We start from the raw sequence: 26,879 nt of genomic DNA on the forward strand, positions 1-26,879 counted from the left end.
GGCGTTATTGTCCCAGCACAGCTCCCACCAGGAGCCTCCTGCCACCACCAGCAGGAGCCCACTGTACTTGTGCAAATCCCCTGGTGCAGCTCTGAGCTTTAGTGACCTGATTTGAAGGATTTAAAGGTCACTACTCCTACCCGTGCTAATGGTCTATGGGGTTGACAATCACTGTCGTGGTTTAAGCCCAGAACCACAGGACAATCACCCAGCTCTGGCAGTGTGTGTTCCCTGAGGCTTTGGCTGTATTAGCAAGTGATAACTCCCAATTGTGAGAGAGTGGGTTGGTGTCTTACATCCGTAACTCCGTGAGCTGCACAAGCTTCAGCCTACTATTTGAGGTGCCCGGTGCTGCTGGGATGGGGATGGGAGCACGTGCTTTGCCTGGCTGCGGGAGGGGATCTCACAGTCCCCGCTAAGCCCCTGCAAATCCACTCTGGGCACAGGGAAACCTGAGACTCCCACCTGGCCTTGGCTCTGCTCTAACTGCACATCACCAGCTCCCTGCCCTGCCCCAGCCTGCCAGCTCTCCCCTTCTGAGCTCTTAAAATAATCCCTGCCTCCATGAGGTGCCAAAAGGGTCTGCAGCAGCCTGGCTGCTGGGGCTGAGGAAGCAGATGGGAAGGAATGAGATGAGGGGTGGAAGAGAGAATCACTCTGCAGGCACCAGAGGCATAGCTGCCCCCCAGCTCCCCAACTCTTTTTAAAGGAGTGAGGTGCTGATGATTGCACTGCCTGTACCCTAAGACCTGGTGCCCCACTGCCCCGGTCCCCTCGTGCCAGGACCTGCTGCACTGCTGGGCCATGGAAGAGCAGATGGAAGAGGAAACACCAACAGCCCAGCGCACAGGTCAGTCCTCAGGCATGTGGCTCCACAGCCAAGACCATGCCAGGCTCTTCCCAGGCCAGAGGAGGCCACCAGGGCTTGTCTGGCTGTTCCTCAGGAGGATGGCTGTCCTCAGCCCCTCTTTCAGCCTAAGAGCATTTAGAGGTGTTGGTAACATCTCTTGGTGATGGTCCCACAGGAGGCCACCACCCCGTGCGGGAAGGAGAGGTGTTCAACACACAGTACCAGGCTCTGCGCAAGCTGGGTTCTGGCACCTTTGCCACCGTCTGGCTGTGCGAGGACATGAGGTGAGGAGCTCACTGTCTCTGGGGGAGGTGGGAAGGGGTGGCTGGGCCCCTGGGCCAGTGGAGCACAGCAGCCTGTCTGAGAGCATATCAGGTTCCTCGGGCACAGGACAAACCTGGCAGTGAGATGGATGGGTGCAATGGGCAGAGCTGGTCCCCAGAAACCAAAGAACATAAACAAGGTGGTGCTACATTTATTGTTCTCAGTTAGATCCTTCAGTACCCATGCTCTGCTATGTTCTCTGCTAGATGCTGGCAGCATCACTAGCATGGGCATGGAGTTCTACAGACCAGCCCTTGGGGAGCCCTGGGCTGTGTGACTGGGAAAAGAGTTGCTGCTGGGTAGGGACACTGGCATGCATTGGCTAGCAGCTGTGATTCCTTTTCCAGGAGGAAGAAACAGGTAGCTGTGAAGGTCCTGAGGAACAGGGAAGGCTTTGCTGAGGCTGCCCAGGATGAGGTTGCCCTCCTCCGCTGCGTACGTATACCCTGGGGCTCTGTGCTCTGTCGGGATGGCCACTGAGTTCTGGTGTAACAGCCTCATCATCCCTTCTCCCTCTGGGTCTCAGTCTGAGGAGCTACGTGGTGAACAGGAAAACAAATAGTAGGGAATTCATAGGAATCAGCCTGACTCAGCATTGGCCTCTGAAACAGACATCTCCTTCCTCCTGTCCTACTGGGATGTGCTGGCTGAGTCCCATCTTGCTCTGTCAGCCCATTTCTTTCAGCTGAGACTGAAATCCAGTAAATACAAGGAACCTGTAGGAAGATAAGGCAGTTAATCAATGGGAAAATGTAGTAATGTTCTTAAGCAGGAGATGGGAGGGTGTCTGCTGTATTTGTGTTGTTCCCAGCCCAGAGGATGTTGCTCGATCACAGCACTGGTACTGAAGTAAGAGGAAATACCTGAAAAAAAAAAAGGGGGGAAAAATTACAGGATGTAGCAACAATATAATAAGCATCTGAAGTCAGAAAGCTTCCTCCTGCCTTTGCTAATGGATGGGGTAGTGAGGTGCCTGGATCTGGGTCTCACCTACTTGCCTTTGAAGATGGCTTAACCTGCTAGTTGTAGAAAGCTCATGATTATGATTCTTCGAGTTTGCCTCAATACAAAGTGACATCAGCTTCAGATGAGTAAAAGCCATTACATTTTGCATTACAAATTACTCTTGAGGCCTTTCTCCGACAGGTTTGAGAAAGGTTTAATTCACATCTATAAATCTGTAAGCCCTATCCAAAGGGAGATGAGCCAGGCTTAGTGATGCAAGAGGAAGTACCAAGTGGCACTAATCTAATGTAATCAGGTAACTGCTTTTCTACACATTAGCACAGCACATGGACTGAGCCTTACCCTTGATTTATTACTGATTCTCTCTGAAAGACATGCTGCCATTTACACTCCCACCACCACAGGGTGGTTGGTGCTGGCAGAGCTGCCAGGAGAAGGAAGCTGGTCTCTTGGGCTTCCATAGCTGCTTGCAGGTAGCCTTTGAGTGGCCAAAGGCAAAGACAAGATCTCTGCCTTTCTGCAACCCCTTGCAAGAAATTGCTGAAGGGAAGGTTTGGGTTTTAAAAGGAGATGTCCCAGCCTGCTGCTCTCAGACAGGGAGGGACAGAGCAATCCCTGCTCTGAGGACAGGGAGCAGAGGCTGTAGAAGGGCAAAAGAAATGGACAGTTAGTGTGCTGTGAGATGTGGTCTTGGGGGAAACCCCACCCAGCACAAGTAGAAGCACTTTCTGGGCCTGTATGAGATAGAATAAGAAGCTGGAAGGGTGTTACATTAGCAGGATTGATTTGAGTTGTTTGGATACTGGAGGGGGGGGGGGGGGGTGATGGTCTCACCTGGTCAAGAGCTAGACAACACAAAGACTGCTTGTGTGGTTTTCCTGATGCTTTTTTAATTGAATTTGTCATGAAGTGCCAAGTCCTGGAAGAGAAAGTCTGTAGAAGAGGATAAAATGGGTGCAAGATGTGCTTGTGCATATGTAAAGTCTCTAATTGCAGCTTTCTTGGACTCCTCCACCTCAGGTGAACAGTATGAAGAAGAAGGACAGGACAGGAGAAAACATCGTCTGTTTGTTAGATGACTTCAGAATGATTGGAGAGAATGGCTTCCATATCCTTCTGCTGGGAGTGCTGTGGGGCAGCAAAGCCTGGGCTTGCCTCAGAGAGCCTCAGGATGGTGTAAAACCAAGCACTGTGCTCCTGTGAGGCAGATGAGCCAGGCAGTAGCTGGAGCACAGCACATGGAGGTGGCTGGAGGGGAGAGGTTGGTTAAGGAGGTATTTGGCTGTTCTGGTGAAGGGCAAAAGGCTGGTGGTAGCATCTTCTCTCTGTTAGTGACTCCCTGACTGTTGCCCACATATGTGCTTGGTATTTGAGGCGCTGGGTCCTTCCCTACGGTGTCTGATGGGTAACTACACAGCACAGGGGCTGCCTCTGCCTTTTGTGAAAAGGTCCTTACAGCAGGTGAGACGTTAGCTGGAAGTGGGTGGGTACCAAGGGGCTGTTGCTGTGGGGACATGCCACAGCCTTCATCCTAGGGTCATCTGCTGGGAACTCCATGACTGCATCTGCAAAGATGCTACAGAGGGAGTGCCCAAGACATGCTTTTCTTTTTAAGGAAAACAGTAACTATTCCCTTTGGGAGAGAAAATGGTCATTAAAACACAGAGTGGGAAGTCATCATATTACCATTAATACAGGGGCTGATCAGACTGTGAAAGCCAAGTTTCTTATGTGTTGGCTGGGAATAACAAAGGAATAGGAAACCTGGTGAGGACCCAGAATAGTTAAAATCAAATTTTGCCTCTCCTGCTGAGATTTATCAGAATCTTGCACGCTTGCCAAGATGAAGATTTGCTACCCTGATTCCTGTGCCCTTCTAGGGACACTAAGAAAGAAAACTGCCTCCTCCTTCAACCTGCTTTCTGGAAGAGCCTCTTCTCGGAATAGCTGCTTCTTCCTCTAAAGAAGCTCCACTAACACCTGAATGTTACACAAAAATGTAGTGGCACTAATATCTGTGCCCTAAGTCACACCCAAGCCTTTTGTTTGATCCCGTTCCATTATCTGCTTCAATTGTAAACTCTCAGAATCTCTTCCCCCTCCAGATGAGCACTGGGGCAGTATCTACTTCTGATTCATTTCAGTTTAGCTGTCTAAATCTTTCCCCGCACTTCACGGTTACCATTTAAGGTTGGTATTTTCCTGGGGCTGATGTTCAGCCCAGAATAGAATTTGATAATACAAAGAATATTTGCCAGCCCTTTATGACTGACTGAGAGTGTTTAAAACACAAATGTGGCTCTCCCAGTAGTCTTTTTCTGTCACTGATTTCTGGTAGCGACTGTTTCTCCCTGGTAGGCATTGTTTATCTCTCCCCTGTGACAGGCCAGGCTCTCCCTGCTCCATCATAAGCTGTTCTTTCCCTACATGGCTCTCCTGCACTGCCTTTAAACTCTCTCTACACACACTCATGTTGTCTCCCTCCCCTTGCCTGGGTTATGCTATACCTCCTTTTCTTTCGTTGTATGATGGGATGCCCTGTGGTGCTGTGTCACTCTATAACGGGCCCCCACCTTCTTCCATTTGAATGATAATCAGCAGGAAGGCACAGTATTCCATGGAAATAACAGCCATACAAACAGGGGAAAGTTTAGCTCTCTGATTGTAACAACTCCTCATATGTCTGTCCTCTTTCTGTCTCCCATCTGTCCTGATACCTGTGGATTTTCACGCTGTGGGTCACCCCCATGTCCCCAGGCAGCCCCTTCCCCTTAGTTCAGGGCACTCACTATGCAGAAACAACTGACTGCAGATCTCATCAGTGCCCACTTCCTTCAATACCAGAAGGTCTATGACTTGCATGCCCACTGTGCCTGATTGCTCCTGGGCAGGAGAGGTGGTGGGGACCCTGTCAGTGCTGATGGGAGTCACTGCTGCTTATCCAGGTGCTGGCAGGGTTGCGCTTCCTGCATGAGAACTGCCGCATCATCCACACGGACATCAAACCGGAGAACATCTTGTTGTACGGGCGTGACAGAAGCCTCCAAAGGATTCTGCCTGAGACACATGACTGTGATCAGGGAACAGATTCAAGGCTAAAGGGACCAGGTGAGTGGTCCAGGGTTTTATTTAACAAGAAAAGGGATTTACATGTTCATTGTCAGGAGGGAGAGTACAGACATTTTAGGGAAGGTTCCCATCTCCTGCAATGGGCAGCACAAAACAGTACAGCCAGATTATGCTGCTGGGAGGCCTCTCCTATCGCTGCTCAATACAAGCATCAGGCTACAAGCTGCTCAAGGCACCTACAGAAAAGTGGTGGTTCAGGTAGGTTTGTGTGGAGGACAGCTATAGATCAAGGGCATCCATTAACAGCCCCATCGTGATCTTGGAGCTGGTTCTTATGGCTTAAGGTACAGGATAGTTCCCTTTTGTCTGGTGTTTTTAGCCCCTGAAAGGGTTACATGCAAGTGGGCTAATCAGAAAGCTTTACAACACTTCTGCTCTTTGTTTCCCGTATTTCTGAGCTTTGTGGGAGACTTGTATGTACCAGTGATTTTCACCTTTTGAGACATAATTTATTTGCAGAGAATGGTGTGAATACTGAATAAAACATAGGGCTGGGGAGCTTCTTGAGAGATCAGCTGATCTCCCAGCAATGAGACCCTCTATTTTATCCTCATACAAGGTTTTCCTGTGAGCATTTCTCCCCTGACAGCACTGTTTTGGCTCTCAAACTCTGGGGCAATTGGGGAACGTTAAATTGGTGACTGAGTCTTTTGCTTGGAGCAGAAGAGCACAGGAATAGGCACAGACTGACAGCTCACTGTAAAGCAGTAAACCAAAAATTACCCTTTTCTGGGGTCATATGTAAGTATCACCTTACAGGCTGTGTCCAAGGCCTGTGACAGCAGGGATTCCCAAAGGCTAAGGAGGAATTACAGATGTGCTCTGCTCTTGGCTCACAGGAATCGAACCTTGGTGCTAGAGGAACCTTGCAGCAGGACATGGTCATGCTGCTCCACTCCAAACTACTGTCCTCCCAAACACTCTCTGAGATTCTGACTGGATACAAGCTCATGGTTCCTCAGAACACAGAGAAATCATTTAATTAATGTCAAAAAGCATTTTAGGACCTTTTGAGCTAAAGAATGATAAATACAGGTGGAGATGCCTCTCTGGTGGTAAGTGATGCTTACCTGTTGGTTGAAGATTCCATTTGCCTTTGTCCTTTCCATCTAGGGAATGCTCTTGGCAATCGATTGGAAGAATCTGATTTGATGAGCATAGAAGTAAAAATTGCAGATCTGGGCAGCGCGTGCTGGACGGTGAGTGTGCTCTTGGGTGTCAGTCCCATGATGATGAGGGATGCTGTGTGCTCCTTTCCATCCCACCCTGTGTCTGTCCTTTTAAAGCTTAATAACTCTTTCAGTGTGCTGAAGAAGTGCTGATTTTGGGGGTGGTTATATTCAGCACTCCCAGCTCTCAGCTGGGCACTGTACTCCTGGAGACACCCTCAGCTTTGGTGTTTCTAAGCCTGCAGGTAGTCCCTACAATTGGAAACTGAAAAACATACTCAGTGTGAAGAGTTGGGAGCTAAATTCACCTGAGAACATTCCTGCTGTGCCCTGCACAGAGTTTAGCACACATATTTGGTTTTGCCCCCCAGCTCTTTCCTTGCCGTGCACGATGCTTGTGGCCACATGCGTTGCTGTTACTGATTTATGGACACTAAGGGGAGTTTGTTTCCATTTCAGTACAAGCCCTTTTGCAAGGAGATACAGACCCAGCCATACCGTGCCCTGGAAGTGCTTCTTGGATTAGACTACGGCACTCCTGCGGATATCTGGAGCACGGGCTGCCTGGTAGGGTTAGGAATGACGATGCTAATGGACTGACACTAATGTGTCAGGGATATACATCCTCAGCACCCTATGTACACTGCATGTAAAGCAAAACTTCTGCTCTGAGAAGGCAAAAGGGGCTGTCTGCACCTATTCACTCAGGAGTGAAAGTATCCCACTGATAAAATACACGCTTAGTTTAAGCTCCAAGGCAATACACACTCCATGTACATTAACTCATCACATCCTGCTTTTCATCTGCATGGAGCTAAAACTGCTGTTCCACCATGGCACGGGTCAAACCAGTGTGAATATCTCCATGGTTCAGGATCAGTTTTGTGTGCTAGACAGGGGAATTGGCACCATCAGTTAGCGGGGAAGCAAAACTCAAAGTCAATTAATGCACTAACAATGCTAATCCATTTCTAGGCATTTGAAATGGCAACTGGGGAGCATCTATTTGACCCTCAACCTGGGAAGTATTTCTCCAGAGATGATGGTAGGATCCCGTCAGTTTTACTCATTTCACTGTCTGAAGTGTCACAATCTTTGTCTCTAGATCTGTTTTCCCTCTGTTTAGATCACGTTGCTTGTATTATCGAGCTCCTGGGAAGAATTCCTCCTCAAATTGCTTATTCCTGGAACAAGTCAACAAAATTTTTCAGCAGGCCAGGTAAGAGCTGGAGAGCAGGAAGTTTACTCTAAGAATCACTGTGGATCTCTGACACACTCCTACTCACACTGACACCCCCCACCCCCGAGTTATGTGACACAACGCAGGCTACAAGCAGATTTCAATGGTAGCACTCCCTGCCCTGCCTACCTCTGCAATCCAGGAGCATTCCAAGGATGAATGCAAAATCCTGGAAAACTCACAACACTCAACAAGCAGAAACATTTTTATTCTTTCTCCTCTGGATTTGGGGAGAACGGAAACAGGGACAGGAAACAGCTACATGCCAGGAAGGCTGAAGAGTGCGGAACGGGCTGGAATTCACCCCTTCACTGGCAGAGAACAATGATGATCAGGAGTGGGACACTCATCCTTCCAACGTGGCTGCTGTATTTAGTCCTCTGACCCAACTGTAACATCTCTTGCTTTACTCCCCCTAATTCCTTTCCCTTTGACTCATTAGGCTTGAAGTCCTTGTCTTTGACTTCAAGGCACATGACATGGCAATTTAGTCCATCCTCCTCCTTCCCTGCTTCTCACGCTCAGCAGCCACACAGCCTCCGCCTGCCCACAATGCTGCATGCTTCTCCCATGCACAGCATGCTCAACAAGCACCTCCCTGCACATCCATATCCTTTGCTCACGCTTATTCCTTCTATGGTGCTCAAAAGACATGAGTCAAAACTGGTTCTTACCCTGTATCCACTCTCTGTGTGAACCAAACTGGCCTGACCACACACGTCTAACCTGAATCTCCACATCAGGTGCTCCTGTGGATGGATGACTTCTCAGTCAGTAGTGGCACTCTCCTGGTCCCCATGGAGCGAGGAGGAACAAGATACGTTAAATACCAGTGTCTTGTGAGCTCTGGCACTGAAATGGCCCAGTGTGCTGCGGGTTGCATGTGAACCGGCAGAGGGAATAGCAGCAATGGCTCTGGTGTGGCTTTTCTGGGAACACCTCATTCATTCTTGGCACGCTCTCATCTAAGAAGTGCTCAGGAATGGGGGGGGGGGGGGGGGGCACTCCAAACACTAGTTTGAAAAGATGCTTATTGAGAAACACCCGAGAGAGCCAAACCTGCAAGGGGCAGTGCAGGTGAAACGGAGAGAGAAAATACAGAATCACAGAATGGTTTGTGCTGGAAGGGACCTCAAAGCTCATCCAGTTCCAACCCCTGCCACAGGCAGGGACACCTTCCACTAGAGCAGCTTGCTCCAAGCCCCGTCCAACCTGGAGCTTCGAAGGTGAAGGAAGGGATCCTCCAAGATGATTGCTATGAGGCGAGGAGCAGCAGCCTCTCAGTCCTGTAGCCATCACTGAGGTCCTGTGCTTCTGCTCTCTCCTCTAGGCGCTCTCCTGCGGATCTCCAGGCTCTCCCCCCGCAGCCTCCACACCATCCTGTCGGACAGGCACCGCTGGACAAGACACGAGGTTTCCCCGTTCACCAGCTTCCTCCTTGCCACGCTGCACTACTCGCCGCAGCGCCGCGCCACAGCCGCGCAGTGCCTGCAGCACGCCTGGCTGAGCGCCCCGTGACCGGCCCCAAGCCCTCGCCCGGAGCCGCCTCTTCCCTCCCACCCGCCCGCAGCTCCACCGCAGCGCCCGGGACCGCCCTCCGCCGACGGGGGTTGCGCACAAGATGGCGGCGGGGCCGGGCGTCCCCTCAGGCTCCGGCGGCTCCTCAGCCTCCTGCGGCGGGACTCCCCCGCCAACCCCGGAGGGGAGGGCCGGAAGGCGGCGGTCCCGGCGCGTCGCGTCCCGTCCCGCCCCGCCTCAGGACGGCAGCCGGGCGGGGTGAAGAGGGAACCGGAGCCGTTCTATGAAGCCCGGGGAAGACAGCGGCGGCGGCCACCGCGGCAGCGGGACCCCCCCCGCGGCGCGGACGTGCCGAGCTGCAGGCCCCGCGCCCGCTCTGCCGCGCATGCGCCCCGCGCTCCCTCCCTCCCTCCCTCCTCCGCCCGGCCCGCCCCTTCTTTCTGCCACGTGTCCCGACGCGGGAGTTACCCCGCGGCGCGCGGCGCCCCTAGGCCCCGCCCCTCGGCACGTAGCGCGGCGCGCCCGGCACTCACTGAGCGCAGCCCGCCCGGCCGCCCCGCCGGCCCCCTCGCTGACCGGCGGCTCCACTCACCAATAGGAAGCCACGACCGTGGGGCGAGCGGCGGGGCGGGCGTGCGCCTACCAATGAGATGAGAGAGCGGGCGGGGCAGGGTGTCTAAGCAACCAGTAGAAAGTGTTGGGGGGCGGGGCGTTGGCAGCGGCGGGTGTCCCGGAGGGGTGGGGTGTAGCGCCGTGGTAGCCAACGGGGAGTGGGAGTGGGCGTGTTCGGGGCGCCCCTGGCGCCGGCGCCGGGGATCCCCGTGCGCCCAGTGCCGTTTCCGCCCGGCCTGGGGAGAAGCCGCCGCTGGCAGGGGGAGGGGCTGGCGCCGCGGCCGCCGCCGAGGGTTCGCTCCCGCCGGCTGCACAGGAGACGCCGTGGCGCTGAGCCGGGCCTAGTGCCGCGCGGGGGCCCGGGGAACGGGCCGGACAGGTAGGACTGAACGGGCGGGATGGGGCTGGCCGTGGCCGGCGGCGGGGCTGGCGGGAGGGAATGCCGGCTCGGGAGGGAATGCCGGGGCGGGCAGGCGGGTGGCAGCGGGGGACTCCCGGCGTGGGCCGCAGCCGGGCGCTCCGCACTGCCCTGCCTTGGGGGGGCCTGGGCGTTATGGCCCCACAGTGGCTATGGGGCAGCGGCCCCGGCGGTCTGGCTCTATCCGGCCCGGCGTGGGAGGCCCGGCCCGGCGGCGCGGGCCATCATGGCCGTCCCGGTGGTGCGCGCTCGCCCGCGGCGGCCGGGCCCGTGCCGGTGCGGGGCTGGGGCCGGGCTTGGCCGCGGGGCTTTGTCGGTGGGTCGGAGCACTGCGGGAGCCTCGCTGCAGGCCGGTGTCTCCGCTCCCCTTATTCCCCCTTATTGTCCTGGGGGGCCGCGGGTGTCGTTGTCCGCCTGGGCGCAGCCTCCCAGGGGCCGCCGGTGCCTGCCGCCGGTGCCCGCCCCGAGCCGCCGGGCCTCGGGGGAGGCGGTGTTTGACCTGCATTTTCTGCTTTCTCATGGTGCCCGTGCAGCGGCTTCCCCCGTAACCCCCCGCTCCCGGCCCACCCGGCGCCGGGGCTGCAGCGCGGCTTCTCCTGCGTTCCCTCTCCAGTCACGCGTGGCCGTGGCCGCTGCAGGATGGGCTCTCCCACTCGCACCCCGACCCCGCTCCGACCCCCGCCGGCTGCGCTCCAGCGGCCCCGGCAAGGTCACTGTCGGCCGGCGGCTCGTCCTTGGGTGCTGGTGACCGGAGTTCACCTTCGGGTCGGGCGGGGAAGCGGGGCCGGGCCGCTGTTGCCGTCTCCGGGGAAGGGAGGAAGGCGAGGTGCGAGGCCGCGTGTGGCCCCGGGGAAGCGGGTGTAGCGGGGCGGGGGGGTGTGGGGTGTGTCAAGCCGCTTCCCGGCTCTGTTTTCCCCCTCCACTGTCATAAACGAAGATCCCTGCTTGGGATTTTCTATTGCGGGGGGGGGTGTGTGTCTGCGGGTCTGAGGAGGACACGGGGTGCTGCGGGGCTGCGGTGGCTGCTGCAGCCTCTGGCTGTGATGGAACAGGAGAGCTGGGGGTATGGCTGTGGCAAGGGGTAAATGCTTCTCCTTGTGTGAAGGGTTCGAAGAACTACAGGGGCTCGAAGAACTTGACATTGGTGTCTGATGGTGTGCTGGATCATGGATTTCAGACGGTTGTCCCCCCCCACCCTGCCAGAACCTAAACCCAGAAAAGGATTTTCCTATTTCTTCATTATAAATAAGAGATTTCCCTTTTCACTTGTATAGGAAATACCAGGATTTTCTTCTTCTTCTTGTGGTTGACCCAGGAAGTCATCTTGTCGCCAGCCTTCTGGGTTTTTCTTGGTTGTGCTCTAAAGGTGCAGGGAGGAGGGTGTTGCTTTGCTCTGGATCCTGTGGGTAAGCGCTGAAGGCAGTGACAGCAGCTGCCGTTGGCTCTGGAGCTCTGGTTGCTATGAGAGAAGCTTCACTAGACTTGGCTGCTATCTCCAGGGAAGGACAGCAGAGCAGCCTCCATTAGTGAGGCGATGGAGAGATGGCTGGCTCACGTTCAGCAAAGGCCTTCACTTTTGGGGCTGTTTCCACAGGTCTAAAGCAGAAGCAAGGCTATGTTCTGGTCTGGTGGGATAAAAACCTACCTCGTGGGGTTCGTTGCTGTTCTGGAGTTAATGGAATTGCTTTAAAGTGTGGGCTGGAAACCCTGAGTTACCCTTTCCAGATACTTTGGTCTGTGTGAAAAGTAGAACAGCGAGAATTGATATGATCTTCCTGTTAAGTGAAGGCTGCCGTCGTGTCTCTTTTGAACTCCAGTCTCCTTTCCAGCCAGTAACAGAGCCAGATGCTTTTCTTATTGTTTGTATGTCTCCTTCCTCCCCTTCCATCGCCTGGGCCCCACTTGCCTTATTGACTGGAATTTCTGCTGTGTGCAGTGGGTGTGTGCGGCAGACACCAGCCTGCTAGTGCTGAGGAGGGATTTTCCATTCACAGGCCAGGGAACAGTCAAAATAAAGGCCCAGCTGAACTTTGGGACTGGGAACAGAAAGCAGGGAGAAGAGTTTCCCCTTTGCTGCGGTGTGAAATCGATCCTCTGCCTTTCTTATGCGGTTCTGCGTCAAAACGTGTCCAAAATGCTGCTGTGCCCGTGGAGCAGGGAGGTGAAACTCCTGGGAATAATGGGGTAAATTCCTCTCTTTGAGTTGACTCAAATGCTTGATGGAGGAACAGTTTGCAGGAGGCCATTTTTGACGTGACTCTGTATTGTGGAATCTGCCAGCTTCTATCCACACTCTGTCGGCTTGACTGCAATAGCTTCCTTTTTTTTTCTTTAAGGAAGAATGAGTGCCTTTCTTATCTGCTTAACTAACCATTTGGCACTGGCTGCTGTCTGTGTGATACTGTGTGGTGCAGTTGGAGCTATCAGCCTATTCCAGTGCATTTGTTAAAGATGGAACTGTTAGTTGAGGTATGCACTATGGGAAATTGGAATACATTAAGCGTTAGAACACAACTGCCATCTTTGTAAACTAACACCTGTGATGGGAAGCCCTTGCCCTGCCTCACAACTCCTGTGAGCTCAAAGGAAAAATTCCATGACCAGGATAATATGAAAGAGATTAAAATCTGCCCGTAAATCCGCTTGAGTGGCAGCAATCACGTGGTAGATGCCAAACTCTGAGTAGCTTTTATATTTGAGGTTCTGGAGCACCCAAGTTGTTTCACATGGTGTGGTGAGCAACTTCTAACTCATCTGAAACGCATCCATCGCTGGGGCTGAATGTGGTGTCTGCTGCGTGACAACTGCATTGAACTTAGGGTGTTGTGAGTATGAAAACTGGCTCCTTGGTTTAATAAAATACAGCAAGAGAGCTCCATGGTCCCTTAGTCTTTGTTTACAGTCTCTCTGTATGTTGTAACAGGGAATCAGTCCTCTGCCTCGCATCCTCTTGGATAACTGGCACCACTTTGAGAATGTCCTGGCTTTTCCTGTTACGTCCCAAGCAACCTGAAAGTAATATTCCTTAGCTGATGTTATCTGAAATGTCCCCACCCCAAGGTGGGTCAATGAAATCCCATGTACATTTAAGCCCCTTTTCAGAAAGAGGACTTGGTTACAGCCAGATCTTGAGAAGTAATAGGTCAAAGCTGAAAAACCCATAGAAAAGAGATGGTGTTGAACTGGCATCTAAGAACATGCAGTTTATGCTCTTTTATTCCCCTCCCACTCGGGGGCGGGGGGGTAACAACCAACAAACCAACAACCGCTGATTTAAATTTCCCAAATCTTCCCTAAAGTAAAAAAAAAAACAAAAAAAAAACCAACACATTTTGAATTCAAACTTCCAGGCAGGAAGCATCCAGGAGCGAGCTAAATGTGTGATGTCCCAGCTATGTCATGTATTAGCCTGACCTGGTCTATTCTTCCTCCCATTTTGGATGATCAGACTGCTGCAAACTTGTTTTGAATGATGCGATGAGATAAAAATGTTTCTGTCTGTTCTGGCAGCAGTAAAACAAACATCATGAGTGCTCCAAGGTTTGAAACTTCAAACTTCATTGTTCTCATGGCAGTATTACAGCGTTACAGAAGCACGTTTGTGTCCTTACTCTGGTGCTGCTTGTGTGTGGAACCCTGACATCTTGCCAGTGAAACCTTGTGTTGTGTGCAGTATGTAAGAGGGGGGGTTTATCTATACAAGATGTACTGGAGTTAGAAGCATTGAATATATGCTTAAATGTGTATGGCATGTGAGTTATTAAGTCTCAGTTGTCCCTAGGAAACTTGAAGTGCTATTTGATTTTAAAGTAAGGGCTTTGTTTCAGTTACTTGTCCATTTAGGTTTTTTCTCTTCCAGGTGAAAATAGCTATGAATGATAACGCTCCTACAGCCGGTCTTTGGCTTCCATGGCTGACTTACAGCAAGAGTTAGTGCAGAGTTTGCACTTACACTGTTAGAGACAGTGTTGTAGAGATCTGGCTTAGCCTAAACTTCTTGCTTATTTTGAGCATGGAAAAAGCCCCAGACCATCATGGAGCAAAAGTTCAACATCTTGAAACTGTGGGAGCTGGGATTTTTTTTCCACTTTTCTTCGCTTAATTCTGTACTGAATTTGTTTGGGAGGGGGGGAGGGGGTGTCTTCTTGTGTTTGGTGTTTGTTTTTTTTTTTTCTTCACAGGATTTTCTAGTTTGGTGGCAGTTTTCCAGTATTCCTGCAGCAAATCAGCCGAGCAGCGGCCCCTGTCCCTGCTGAGCAGGGAGAATGTGCAGCGCTCCTGGCCTCCCCGCTGAGCTCACACAGGGGTGGGACTTGCTAAGCTGCTGAAATCGCAGCTAATGCCCGCTGAGCGTGCTGAGCAACACTTCTTGTGTTTCTTCAACTGCTCCTACTTTAAATTAGTATCTTTTTCTTCCATAATTAGCAGAGATGCTCTTTGTCCCGAGGACTATCTACGCAACAAATCAGGAGGTTCTTGTTCATCGTCCCCCTTCCCCCCCACCCCAGCTAGTGGTGAAGTATTCTTTTCCTGCAACAAAAATAGCTAAAGGGATTTTTTTTCCCTCATTTCAAGTGATGAGTCTGAACTTGAAAAGCTGTAGCCCAAAAGAAGAACTCTGCAGTGAATAATGGCCTTCGTGCTAGTTTCTGTTGCCACAAGCCCTATAGGAGCGTCAATATTGTTGTTTAAATTGCAAATGTGCAACTTTCATCTCGATGCTTCAACAGGCAAACAAATTACGTTTTTACATAATAAATTTGAGAAAGAAAAGCTTTCTTGCTGAGTTTTCTTTTCCTCCTACCAAGCACACACAAACCCCAGTTATTTTAATGAGCAATATGGGAAATATTCAGCAAAGTCTACTGGTGTGCTCAGACTTCAAGGTGCAGAAATGTGGGAGGACTTGTCAGCAGTTTGAGTGGCAAGCTTTTAATGAGCAGGAGAAGTAATTTCTTTTGTGGTCAGGAATCTAATAGTCCCACATTCACCAAACCTGAAGGGAAAGAATGAAGAGAAGGGAGAATGGAGTAGTGGCATTGAGAAATAGTCAGGAATTTGGCTTTTAGAGTGAAGTTCAGAAGTGAGCTGTTGTTTATGCTAAAGTTTAATCCTTATAAACTTGATAACGTAGACAGGTCTTGCATTCCTCCCCGAGGGTCACAGAAGGGCTAACTTTAGCAAAGGGGAGGTATCCCGGGCAGTCAGATCCATGCAGTTTTCCAGGCAGCAAACTTTTTTGCTTATTCATCCTGCTCTAAGTGAGCTTTGTTATTTTTTTCCACTCACAGGCAGCCTTTTGAGGCAGAATGGGAGTTAGTTTGGAAACCAAAATGCTTAATCCCTAAAATATTTCCAAGTAATTTCAGAGTAGAAAGGTCACGGTGCTTTTGGTGTGTTCATATTTAGAGCATGATCACAATTGCAATCATACACATTGACAAGAAGATATTGTCTGGATTTGGTAGCAGCTCATTTAGTGACTCAGGCTGGTTCCTGTTGTCCTTACGGAGCTCGTAGCAAGGTTTTCTTCTGCAGCCTTGTTGGTTTACAGGACAAAACTCTTCCCAGTGACTGTTGCAGCAGCCCAGAAAACAGTTTGAAGTTCTGATACTGAGAAGAATCCTCTTGACTTGGAAGTGAGCAGTTTGAAATGCAAGTCATTGATAGGGAAGGAGTGCAAGACCCCGCCACCATAGTGTAGCAGAACATGCCTGCGGATGATGATTCAGTAAAAGAAACAAAAAGCCAAGATGCAGCTTGGAGGTTTGGTTTGTCAGTGTCAGAGAATGCAGTCTGGGTTTTCCATAGGCTTGGAATCATGAAAAGAAGTGGCTGGAGGATTTTTGAGGTTTGTTTTAAGAGGAACTGTTTGGATAAGGAAGCCCATGGAGGGATAGCGCTGCTCAGACCAGAGGAGGCAAAGATGCAGCTTGTGCTTCTGGGAGTGGAATATGGGAGCTGCAGACATGATGGCTGGTGGGAGGATAGGACTGGGAAGACCGTGACTTCTCATCACAGCCCCAGGTAGTGCAGAGAATAGGAGCAGAGGAGTATTCCTCAGCATGGCCCTGTTTCCCAGCTCCAAATTACACCTTTCTGGCAATGCTCTCTAGGACTGGTGCCCCTTCAGGGTGCCAGTGTGGAAGCTGCTCCTGAGCAGCAGTTCCCAAATGTTCTAATGGGGGAGAATGAAGAGGTGAGAATGTATCCTTGCTTGTAGGCAGGAAGGAAGGAATACACTGGGAAAAGCTGGAGAACCAGTGATTGCAGAAACCGAAGTGCCCTGGGGGTTCAGCGTGGAGGCCTTAAAATAGTTAGCATGTCTCAACCCGAGTTAGAATATCAATTTATAGATACTTGGAAGAATATATAAGCCTTTTGCGTTCACGTGGCCTTTAACTAGAGACACTAAAACAAATTATTTCCTGTGTTTTGGTGGCATTAGGTTGGAATAACTAACTTACAATCATGCTGCAAGAATGCTTTCAGTAATGTGGCTGTAGATTAACTTTTGCCACAGCAAAGATCTGGAAGCTTCCTGTGTAAATGCAGCTCAAGTGAACCTTTGAAGCCAAGAGGACTGCTTGATCGAGTTAAGTAGGCTCTGCTGGACTGGAGAGGAGCCTGCCTTTCTGATCCAAAGTTCTCCTGCAGTTTCATGAATTACAAGGATGTTGGGGCTCAGGATGGCCCGGAGGTTCATGGGGAACAAGGATACTCAGAGGGTGAAAGTCAGGTTCTGAGCTTGCCACAAACTTGCTTTGTTGCTCAGCTCTGAATCCACCTCGGGGTTTGCTTGTATATGGGAATTCCTGTGTTAAGCTGGAATGGGTGTTGGTGACACGCTGTATATTCTTTGCGCAGCTTTGTGTACATGAGTGGTGTAGTTCCATGGCAATTCAAGCTGACCTGGTGGGCTTCTGCCACAGTCCTGCTCTCCTTCTTTCCCACCATCACTTTTGTCTCTGTTCTGCTCCATGCCTGCCCGAGTAGTGAACTGCTCAGGAAGGCTGCCCATGATGCAAACAAGTGCATTTTGGTTTTGGAAGCAAGAATTCTCTGCTGCCTTCTGCCTGAACTGCTCGAGCGTGGGGTCAGGTTAGCCCCAGTGCAGGGAGGGATGGGGAGGCTGCCCTGAAGCTGTGCCAGCTGAAGTCAGCTTGAAACTATTGCAGCACTGCACCCTGCGAGTGAGGTTACTCCGGGTGAAGTTACACGAGACAGCTGAGTACATCCAACAGCTCTGCTGCTGAATGGGGGAAGTTCTGTTCCCCTGTGCTCTCCCACCCAATGGGGAGTTCTGCCTTTGCTGTTTGCCAGCTCTGGTTCTTGCTGGATCCCTTTTCTGAGCTCCTCCAGCTCGCCAACCCAGCAGAAAACTACGTTGAGGTTTATTTCATGGTTTGGGTTTTGCTGCATTATTTCCTTGCCAAGATAGTGAACTGAATTGGCTCACCAAGAGATTTGACAAGCATCCAGAAACCTCACAAAATAAATAGGGGAGAGCATATGGGTGGAAGTGTGGAGGATGTGGTGGGGACCGGAGAAGGGGAGCAGGGTCTCCGCCTTTTGGTGGCCAGCTCAGGCTGTGCCTGTTTAAAGGAGAATGAGCTCCCATCCCCTGCCTGTGAGCAGTCTGTGGGTTGATGCCCTTAGCTGCTGTGCATGGGGTGCTTACTTTAGACAAACCCACTTGAAAATTGATGGTGTTCTTTCCTTTGTCGGTTCTCATTTGCTGGGGAAGGTGGTCAGATGTGAGTTTGAATGTAGGAACAGCGTGATAGTAGAATACTGTTACAACCCGAGCATGGTGCTTGACTGGTTGAAAATAGCAAGTTGTTGTAGGTATGCCTGTGCAGAAACTGAGTACAGCAGAAAGCTGAAGTGATGGATATAGAAAGGTGGCTAAATTAGTTCATTAGTGTACCAGGACTGCAGATCTCTGTCAGTAAATGCACCACCCAATGTTTCTTACTTCTTTGTCACCTGGCAATTAGAAAGTCGTTAGTTTGCATTTACTTGCTGGTCATTATGAGTTGTAAAATATCAGGACAAGCAGAAAGTGATGACTGAAGATACCTTGTCAGTCAAATGTATAAAAACTACAGCAGTGAAACAACCATGGCATGAATTCCATATCACTTTGCTGAAAGACATGCAGCTGGAACAACACACAAATGTAATTCAACCGAGGGCAGTTGCAGCAACAACTTGAATCCTATTTCTTTACTACAGAAAACTTGGTTATAGCAGCATATCTTTGAAATAGAGCAGTTGTCTGCAGTGTGTGCTCACTGCGAGCCGAGGCTTTTAGTTTCCTACTTAGAGTGTTTGGTCTGGTAGAACTTGAGGTAGTGTTTTGGCTAGTTGTGCTTAAATAAAGCTATTTAAATGTTAGCATGTCATGACATCTCCAAATGCATGTTCCTGTGTGAAGAATCCACGTTGGCCATGAGCAGTATGTCTCCTAAGCAAGAAAGCTCATCTGTTGTGAGGGTGATCTTTTAGTTAATGAAAAGCTTTGCAAATAGCCCCAAATTAATCACTTTGCAATGAAGGAACGCAGCAGATTGTATTTGCTGTCTTCTGCCTCACAGGCAGTAGCAGTTATTTTGGCTTTGCAGTGTGGTAACAAGGTGAGCGTTAGGGTGAGGAGTTTCTGCGTGTGCTTCATCTGAACAGTTGTGTCCGTGCCCCCAGATAAGTATCCAGGGCTGGGACGTGTCCTTTATCTGACAGTGCCTGGGCAGAAGGTGGAAAATGTTACTAACAGACATTGTATTCTGGGGTATGCCATCCCAAACCTGCCTCTTTAGATAAGTGTCTTGTCAGTAGGAAGATCTCTGCTGAGGTTAGAACTAAGGCTTGTGAGATATGTAAAGGAAATGGTCCTGTTTGGGGAGGTGTTTTGGGTACTCTGCCTGAGGTTAAGAGGCACTTGGGTGCTGAAGTCCCAAGCCAGTGTTATCCATCCTTTACAGACCTCTGGAAATCACTGGTAGTGATGCCTGAAGAGCAGTGGTTGTTGCTTTCCCAGCTTAGCTCCTGAAACACTTGGAGCGCAGCGTGGGTCAGCCAGCGAGACTCAAGAAGCCAAGCCCAGAAGTGCCTGCATCTGGTGGCACAAGTCCTCTTTGGACACTGGGGGTTGAGAATATCCTTTAGGAAAAGTTCAGATACACAATTTATAAGCTGAAAAATTCACAAACTGGGAAAAGACTTTCCCCACAAGCTGCCAGGGAACTGAGAGTGAAATTAATGTGTCCCATTTCCTGCTCCCGTAGTTCTGAGTCTTACATATGCAGATAGAAGTAATAAATGAATAAAGAACAAAGCACTGACATAGTCTAAAAGTGAGGTTATACACTGCAACATCGAGTCCTTTGTTAGCCTTTTCTGGGGTGCAGTTTGGGACTGGCAGCTGGGAAGTGATCAGCAGAAGCTCATTGAAGAGGACCTTGAAGGAGAATGAAGTGGCACATCCAAGTATTGATGGAACTTCTCTGTTTTTTGCAGAACCATGTGCAAATGTCACCAGGATCCTCCCGGTGAGCTCCTTGATCTGGAAATTCCTTCTTTTTCATTTGAAGCCATATCACAGAGTGGAAGTGGATGGGGGTGATGTAGGAGCAGGCTGTTCCTGCAAGCAAAGTTTGCAGCTTTCTGTTGCTCTGCCAGGGTTTAAGGCCTCGCTCCTTTCTCTGAGCGATAGTGAATCAGGCTGTTCCTGTGAGAGTCATGGGGTTGGGATAACATCTGCAAGGACTTCTGAAATTCCCAGTTTTATGTGAAGAGAAGGTTGTGAGGGAGGAAATAAGTGGCCTTGAAGTGTGTTTGAAAGATGATGGAAACTTTTTACCTAAGTTGTTAAGGAAGATGGTTGTTACTGGAAGGGTATGTGGGATTCAAGTGTAAGAAGTCATCTTGAACAGTGGGACTTGCTGTGGAGCTCTGTTGAGGTGTAGTTCAGCTTAGGGTAAAATCTCTCCAGTTAAACTGATCATCCCTGCATCTCGGGAGGCTGCTGTTTCTCACTGGGGGTGCACGTGTGGGTCCCGAGCCCACGAGTGAAACAAGTGAAAGGGCTGCAGTGATTTGTGGTAGGATCCATTGATTCAGCTCCAGCTTTTACATGTAGAAACACTGAGTGTGACATCCCGGGTAGTATTCTGATTTCACTGGTAGGAAAATAGAGACACAAAGAAGGGATTAGCTTGCACAGGACATCTCATAGGCAGTGTGGAGGTAAAACATGGGGGGGGGGGGGTTTAACTCCTGATCTAGTGGTACAAATCACTTCTCAGACGTTTTTGGTAGCTGTCTCTCCCACACCAGCCCTCACGTGTCCATGCTCTGCAGTGCTGTGTTGCTTCTGCATGTGCCTTTGGTTTCTTTCAGTAAAGCAACCTGTGTTTTTAGTACTGATGTTAATAGGTGTAGGGGGAGCATATTATAAGGTAGATACAGGTGGAAAAATCTCCTGTTTGAGTTGCTGATGGGGAAGTGCAGTAGTTTGGGCCAGGGTGCTTTTCCTGCTTGTTTTCACTAGCTTTGTAATGCTGCAAGATAGCTGGGGTTAAGAACAATGTTGCTACTGATATGCAACCATCAGGACTGATGCACTGTGTGAAGGGGCCTTCAGAGTATTTTGGCAAACTGTGTTTGGATGTTCAGTGCACACAAAGTCTGTCTGCATTGTGCAAGGAAGATAATCCCTGTCTGTGCTGTTCCCCTCCTGTGCTGAGATCATTCTCCTATCCCACTGTTACCCAGCTGAGGTCTTGAGAGTTCTCAGTTTTTCCATAATGACAAAATGAAATCAGCCCTAGGATGACTGGTGAAATTCCTCTCGGTTAAAGCATCTTGTCCTGAATATTTTCTGGCTGTTTCTTTTCGTTGGAGAACTCAGTGTCTTGTGTTTGAAAGGAGAAAAGATGCAGCTTAGGAACTGCTGTTGTTTAAGGTACAGGGAGGAGCGTGTAGCTTGCTTCTAGAACATAATCTGTCCAGCTGTGACTTAGTCATCTTCAGTCTTATATAAAATGCGTCCAATCTAAATAGTTGAGCATCTCCCTCCTGAATGCGGCAAACCAGCGTCTGTTGTGCTTCTGTGAAGCTGTAACAAGCGCAAGCCATCTTCTTAGGAGTGCCTTCATAGTGGTGAACCTGCAGCATCCATCATGCTGTCAAGCTTCATTTACTCATGTGATGGGATTTCTTGGAGTTGTTTTTATTCTGTTCCACGTTTTTTCCAAGTTTAAAGAGGTTCCTTGCTGCTGGCAGGGAATGCAGCACTGATAATCCTGGACAGGAGAGCAGGGAATGTAATGTGAGAACAAGAGTGGCTCTCCTGAGTCAGACTGAAGGTTTTGTTCAGCTCTGACAGGGCCAAAAATGGATGCTTAGGGAAGAATGTAAGGTGAGAGGATCACAGGATCTTGGCTAGCATCTCCCATTTCAGTGTAGTGTTTATGCTGTTACATAAATCCAGCCCTGCTCTTAGTTGCTTTGATTTCACATAGCTCTTTTTTAAGCAAAGGGGGAGAACTGCACTATTATGACATGCTTTTGTGTGGATAAATACATGTCCACAATAGTCCTTTGTTGCTATAATTATGGGGTTTTTGGAGGGGTGGAGGAGATTCTTGCTAGTGACTGGTAAGCTTTGTAGGGACTGGCCTGTGTGGGTTGAGAGATACTCTGTTAGTTAAGGGATGATGGGCATCCTTATTTAGGTAGTCAAGGAGACAGATGCTGTGAGTATGTTGTTAAATAAATGTATTGATAAATATAGGTGCTGATAAATCGTATTGCTAAAGGCAGGTGCTGATACATCTTAGCACTGCGGATATGGAAGATGACATTTAAGATGATACCGCTACATTTGCCACTACTACATGTTTCACAGAACTGGGAAAGCTGACATCTTTAGTCACCCACATACACAGTGGAAGAACAGTCTCCTTTGGAGGAGTTAGAGCTGGAGCTTCACTTGGGTAGTTCGAAGCATTCTTCAAAGGCTTCTGAGAAAGTGCTTCATGTAGTTTTAGTTTAAAAAAAAAACCCAAGTTTTATACTTTTTTCCTAAGAACTACAGATGTGCTGTGCTCACTGTGAAGACTTAATAGCGGGTTGATGCTGCCTGGGGACCGCTGGGCTGCAGTCTGTTGCCTGCATTTCCATTCCCCCCCAAAGAATTGTGGTAAATCCATATGGTGTTTTGTAGGCTGTGCTTGACAAACATGGCCTCGCTCATTTGTGAGCTGCAATGCCAAGTGTAGAAATGACTAGGTGAGATTTTCCAGTCTTTGTTAGGTGGAAAGTCAGATCATTAGAAGGTTATTTTTGGCCTTAAAATGCATAGTTACACAAACACTTGGTGGCCCTGGAGAAGAAATGAGCAATGCCCTGAGCAGCCTGATCCAAGTTGGCTCTGCTTTGGGGAGAGGAGGGGGTTTCCATCAGTTAACCTTCAGTGGCCCCTTCCAGCCTGGAGTGTTCTGTGGTTCTGAGGGTGTAGGAGGTGTGGGGGGGGGCATGCCTGGTTGGGATAGAGAGGGCAGGAATTATGAGGAAGAAGGCAAGATACTCTGACACTAGAAATGGTTGTGCTGGAGAAATTGCATTAACAGCGGAGATCTAAAATAGCTGGGTTTGTAACTTGGACAGGACACACCTGGCTTTATAGAAGGTTGTGAGATGAAATCAGCCTTTCGTTTACTACTCTTTAGAATCTATTTTATCTGGGTAGCGTAAAATATTTGATAGAGCTTCTGTCAGAGAGACACTAGTGGGATAATAAAGTGTGTTTAGGGAGCTCTGAATTGGTTTTCCACATTTCAATAAAAGATATGAATCCATCCCCTTGCAGGGTGATGCATTTGTTAGCAAAACTGCAACCCCATCTATAAACTGAAACAGCATTTTGGAAAGCAGTAGCTCAGAGGGCTTTAAGATCCTTCCAGTTGGTTCCCTCTACATGGTCCTTGGGGGGCAGCATTTAGAAGGGTTAATGTGATTCTTGGGCGTATTGAGGATAACCAAACAAGTGGGGGAATGGAATGTGAAGCAAAAATAAGTAATCTTATAAACACAGCAACCTTGAGGCTGATACTGGAATTGAATTTGGGCTTCCATGCTTCAAGAAGGATGCCAGTGTGTTTGGAGAGAATTCAGAGGACAGCTGCAGAAATGATCCAGGGACTGGAAAATAAGCCTCATGATGGGAGGCTTAAAGGAGCTCAACTTACCCAGCTTATTGAAAAGACAATGGAGAGAGGACTTGATCTTTCTCTAAAAGGCCTTGTGAGATTTGCTGACAAAGGCATAGCAGTATCAACTGAGGTTAGACAAATTCAATCTTGGAAGTACAGTTTCTTAGCAATGACAATTAAGCATTGGAACGGTTTACAGGGAAGGGGGAAGGAGCAAACATTCATCTTAGTCTTTTAAAACAGGCCCAACTCATGCCTGCTGCATTCCTGACACTGAGTTTAAAAAGGATCCATGCCGTGATCAGTTGGCACGGTTTCAGATACGTGCACTTGCTGCCAGAGCCAAGATAGTGAAATCAGGATGAATGTAGAGGAGAAACAGTTAACCTGGTGCTAGAATACTGCCTTGCATAAGACACATAAGATGTGAAGGGAGCTCTGAAATTTAATGCTTTGTGGCTTGCATCGTTGGAACTCGGCTCTTTCCCATCCTGCGTTGCTTCAGATGTTTAAGATATGGTTAAGGCTTTCTGAAAGCCTCTTCAGAGAAGCCCTGCTGTAAGTGTGTGCACTCGCTGTATTCAGATGAGCATTGCTGAGTGCCAGTTGACCGCAGCACAAGTCTGTAAATCTTTTTCATCCTTTTTTAGCAACAGCATGAAGAAAGTTGCGCAAGGGCAACATGAGCACAGCTCCTTTGAGAGGCAGCGCGCGCACCAGCGCTCCTGCTAGGTTTCATTCTTAAATTACTCTAGGATAGTCTCTATCTCTCAAGCTAACTGGATTTAGTCAGAGAGTTTATTTGTGGCTGATACAGTATGAAATACTTGTTCCCAAGCAGTGTTCTAATGGCACTTCTTTCCCGGTTTTCATGCCGTCCAAATGGGAATGCTTCAGCGATTCTGCTCCTCCCTCACTTTGTAAACTCACCTGGGGAATTGAGTGACTCAGTTTGGTAATGGCTCCAGATCATGCTTCTACTTTTTATTTGCGTTTGGCCATTCCACCACTCCCTCGATGGCTGCCAAGTTTCTCTATTTCCATGCGTTTCCTTGTTCCAGATGCCTTTGCAGACATGCAGAGCTCTGAAATTCCCTTCTGGTAGCTCTCAAGATCTGCTGCTTTGTGCAGGTAAAGCTCTTCTGGTTGGTCTTGCTGTGCAGAGGAGGACCTGGAGCTACCTGGGCTGCTCTCGCCTCCTCTCCTGCATGGCTGCATTCCTGCCTCTCCTCTCCTACTCCAGGTCCAGCCAGGGAGGAGCCCCGTGGCTCTCATCTCTGCAGCTCTGCAGTAAGGAAATGCTGCTGTGTCCTAAAGGAAGAAAAGGCAGCTCAAAACTGTGTAGCTTTTTGAACGTTGAGCCTATGGATTTGTCACATAAATTGAGCTATTTCTGAGGTGGGAAGGAGGTTGTCTAGCAACTGCAAGTTTCCTTGCTTACGGCTAAAGGGATAGCAAACTGCAGAAACGTGTTGGGGCACTACACAGTGTAAAGCAAAGGCCTCCAGCTCTGAGAGCTAGTGCAGCAACCCCTGCTACTCACCTCATCCAGACAGCCCTATCTGTCTTAACCTGCAGAATCACCTCAAAGAAAGCACTGCGCACAAAAGAGGTAGTGAAGGCTTAGCAGGAAGGAAATCTCCCCCCTTTCCTTGCCTCCCCTCTCTGCTGTGCCATCATCCCTCTCTCCCCAGCATCAAGAGGCTGATGGAGATGACCTGCTGGACGTGGGTTGCTGGTCTCTTCAGCATGAGCAGCTCTCGTGTTCCTCTTAGTTTCATTGTGTGGTTGTACCTACCAGTGCCTAGTTGCATTTTTGGTAATTATGAAAATGTCCTCAATGTATTACTCAGCTCATAATTCAACATTTAAAAAAGCCAGTGGTTGTGGTAGCAGATAGGGATGCATAGATGTGTTACAGAACCACTCAGCATCACTTCCATGAGAGCTCAAAAACGAGCACCCTTGGCCAGCTGTTTGATGTCAGTACTCCAGTGTTACCACCCACAAGCAGTTCAGGTGGTTGGTTACAGGGCTGTCTGCTCAGAGAAGCTCTGCTCAGAGGAAGAACTTAGTAACTTATCTGCAAGTCACCCGGTATAAAGCTGGTTGGAGTGACTTCTGTGTTCAGGCACTGCTTGCAGGTTTTTGACTGCTGATTTCTGGTCATCTGCAGTTCCTTTGAAAAAGTGTTCAATTGCATTACCTGCTTTTCATCTTCCTAACAAAACAATGGGCTGGTCCAAAAAGTGACCATGGCTCTCAGCAGTGTCTGTACCACTGAGCTTTGCATTTCTTGCTAGCACTTAGGAAGCAGGTATTTGGGAGCTTCCTGAATATGTATTATGCCTTCATCCCTGTGATTGTAAGATTACGTCTTTGATTGTCTTGTTTTACCAAAACCTACCAAAATAGCTTATCAAAATTTATATTCCTTAAGGCATCCAGGATATTGTTGGCTGATGGCTCATTCTGTAAATCTGACTACTGTCATATTATAATGCTGTAAGACTAATATATGGGTGAATATCCACCATGCATGGAAGATCCAACATGCAGAGCTAGGGAGTGCCTTGGGATCAGTGTGTACCTTGCCAGTGCCAAAATACAATATAACAGAACGTGCAAGTAAGCCAGACAAGTTAACAGCAGTGAAGAACATCTCTTGAACATAATTCAGCACCATCAAGTGGGTGGAAGAGGAAATAAGGCTTTTTAGCTGATAGGCTGCTGCCTTTGGGCCTTTGTGACTGCTCTCATCCACCATCCTAGTGACTGTCTGCTCTTTAACAGGTTTTGTGCTGGGGAAAGTGGATCTGCAGGAAATGTCTGGATTTCTAGGGGTCTCAGGACCATCTTAAATGACCAAGGGTGCCACTGGGCACCAGTGCCTGGGCATGTGCCACAGTTGGTGATGTTTCATAGAATCCCAGACTGGTTTGTGTTGGAAGGGACCTTAAAGCTCATCCAGTTCCAACTCCTTCCACGGGCAGGGACCCCTTCCATTAGAGCAGCTTGCTCCAAGCCCCTGTGTCCAACCTGGCCTTGAACACTGCCAGGGATGGGGCAGCCACAGCTTCTCTGGGCAATTACAGAGACATGCCGGAGCAGGGGATGCGGTGGGGCAGTGCCCTGTGCTGAGCTTGGAAACCTGCCCCAGTGCTGGGAGGTTGCTGAAATCCTGTGAAATCACTGGGTTTTAGTGCCTAACAGTGATTAGGTAGCTCAGTCAGTAAATGGATCCGGCTCTGGCTGCGCACGGCGCAGGTTGCAGGTGTCTCTGTAGCCTGGTTTCCCACTCGGGGCACGTCAGACAAACCAGTGTTTGTTGGGACGCGGCACAAGAGCATTCCCTAAGCCTGGAGTAACTTACAACACGGGGAAGAATGCATTTGCATGATGTCGAGCCCAGGTGCAGGGCTGCAGAGCTCACTGC

General features: G+C 49.5%; 2 protein-coding genes across 5 annotated transcripts in view; both read left to right on the forward strand.

The window, feature by feature from the left end:
* The first annotated feature begins 619 nt into the window (after positions 1 to 619).
* LOC133270661 (SRSF protein kinase 1-like) lies at positions 620 to 9,563 on the forward strand. 4 transcript variants are annotated; one of them, XM_061456123.1, is made up of 10 exons: positions 622 to 850; positions 1,026 to 1,134; positions 1,522 to 1,609; positions 3,161 to 3,601; positions 5,086 to 5,248; positions 6,383 to 6,468; positions 6,898 to 7,005; positions 7,414 to 7,483; positions 7,565 to 7,657; positions 9,009 to 9,563. In XM_061456123.1, the coding sequence occupies exons 4-10, from the start codon at positions 3,497 to 3,499 to the stop codon at positions 9,194 to 9,196; spliced, it is 813 nt and encodes a 270-aa protein (XP_061312107.1). In that variant the 5' UTR covers positions 622 to 850; positions 1,026 to 1,134; positions 1,522 to 1,609; positions 3,161 to 3,496; the 3' UTR covers positions 9,197 to 9,563. The 4 variants fall into 4 exon arrangements, with proteins under 4 accessions (XP_061312104.1, XP_061312107.1, XP_061312106.1 ...); XM_061456120.1 differs by having other exon boundaries at positions 620 to 850; positions 7,414 to 7,657; XM_061456122.1 differs by lacking the exons at positions 622 to 850; positions 1,026 to 1,134 and having other exon boundaries at positions 1,434 to 1,609; positions 7,414 to 7,657.
* Positions 9,564 to 9,979: 416 nt separating this feature from the next.
* The window catches only part of SETD5 (SET domain containing 5), a 62,571-nt gene continuing 45,671 nt past the window's right edge, over positions 9,980 to 26,879 (forward strand). Inside the window, exon 1 of the mRNA XM_061456124.1 lies at positions 9,980 to 10,187. The gene's annotated coding sequence lies outside the window, so the exon portion shown is untranslated. The remainder of the gene's footprint in view (positions 10,188 to 26,879) is intronic.

The sequence above is a fragment of the Pezoporus flaviventris genome, unplaced genomic scaffold (genome assembly GCF_033815535.1).
Source record: "Pezoporus flaviventris isolate CSIRO_AGI_PZ_B2104156 unplaced genomic scaffold, CSIRO_AGI_Pfla_v1 ptg000021l, whole genome shotgun sequence".
Classification (NCBI taxonomy): domain Eukaryota; kingdom Metazoa; phylum Chordata; class Aves; order Psittaciformes; family Psittacidae; genus Pezoporus; species Pezoporus flaviventris.